The sequence below is a fragment of the Otolemur garnettii genome, unplaced genomic scaffold (genome assembly GCF_000181295.1).
Source record: "Otolemur garnettii isolate 467f Iridium unplaced genomic scaffold, OtoGar3 scaffold00064, whole genome shotgun sequence".
Lineage (NCBI taxonomy): Eukaryota > Metazoa > Chordata > Mammalia > Primates > Galagidae > Otolemur > Otolemur garnettii.
In genome coordinates, this window is record NW_003852459.1 from 436,911 (window position 1) to 438,283 (window position 1,373).

The window sequence follows — 1,373 nt, forward strand, 5'->3', positions numbered from 1 at the left end:
AGGCTGAGGCTCAGAGAATTGCTTGAGCCCAAGAGTTTGAGGTTGCTGTGAGCTGTTACACCACAGTACTCTACGGAGGGTGACATAGTGAGACTCTGTCTCAAAAAGAAAGAAAGAAAGAAAATCTGGTTTACTTCCCTATTATGTTTAACTATAACTTATTGAGACAAATGATAATAAAACATACTTATCATAAGTATAAGTGGGATTGATTAAATTTACAACCTCATGTAACGATAAATTTTTACTACTTTCAAAAGTAGAAAATCCGTGGAAAGTGACTGGGAATTTTGCCATCTACAACAGTATTATCTTAACCTAATAGTGATGTTATCAGTCAATCTCACATGACTCTGTGGAAATGAAACAAATGATTTACTCCACATAATCTTAGTCTGACTTATTTACTGCTCCCCAAACACAAAACTGTATTTATTTACATGGCATCAAGAAACATGTCCTCTTTATTTATTCCAAATGTTACTCAATGCTTGATAAATATTTGATAAGTTTTAATCATTATAGACATAAGATTAAAAATGAACACTTGAGAATGTCCTGTTAGATGTATAATAACTACCTTCTGATAAAATCTACAATTCTTAGATCTATTTATTTTAGCCAAGTATAGAATATATTCTGAAGTTATCATTAAAAGATGCCTTCAGATCCACAAGTTTCTTTTTCTTTCCTTTTCTTGTTTTTTTTTTTTTCTTCAGTTTTTGGCCGTGGCTAGGTTTTGAACCTACCACCTTTGGCATATGGGGCCAGTGCCCTACTCCTTTGAGCCACAGGTGCTACACCCAAAAGCTTCTGTTGAAAAGTAACTTGTCTTCATAAAGAAATAGCCTTTGAAAAGAATTATGGTGATAGAAGGTTCTATCCAACACAGTCTCCACTAACATCATATCACTCACAACTTACCACAAGATGCCATTTCATCTGTCTGGTCACCACAGTCATCTTCCCTGTCGCACAGCCATGCTCTCGGAACGCAACGCCCATTTCCACAAGAAAACTGGTCCACCTGGCATGTTCTGGCTATGATGATCAATTAATATATAAAAAAGAAAAATTAGAGGCCTTTTGAACAACATTGAAAATATAATAAAGTATGCAATATTTCCTTTACACATAAGATAGATTTCTCTGTTAAGATAAAATATTTTAAAAGTACATTTTTATTTGATGTTTCTGAATACCAGCTTGCTTGTCTTCTCTAAAATTCACATGCCTTGCCCTCCAATTAAAATGACGGCTAAGTGACAAGATAACTCAGTAATCCTCACACAATTCCATCAGTGGAACTAGGAATTCATTATTTTAATTTTTTTCTCAGAACATGCTTATGAATACATAGTTGAATTAAATTT

At 33.8% G+C, this 1,373-nt stretch overlaps 1 protein-coding gene across 1 annotated transcript in view; it reads right to left on the reverse strand.

Annotated features, from left to right (window-relative positions):
* Positions 1-1,373, reverse strand: part of LOC100949794 (low-density lipoprotein receptor-related protein 1B-like) — a gene marked incomplete at its 3' end in the record, with an annotated part of 1,553,965 nt that overhangs the window by 386,701 nt on the left and 1,165,891 nt on the right. Inside the window, exon 19 of the mRNA XM_003793025.1 lies at positions 925-1,041. Coding sequence (XP_003793073.1) covers positions 925-1,041 — 117 coding nt within the window. The remainder of the gene's footprint in view (positions 1-924; positions 1,042-1,373) is intronic.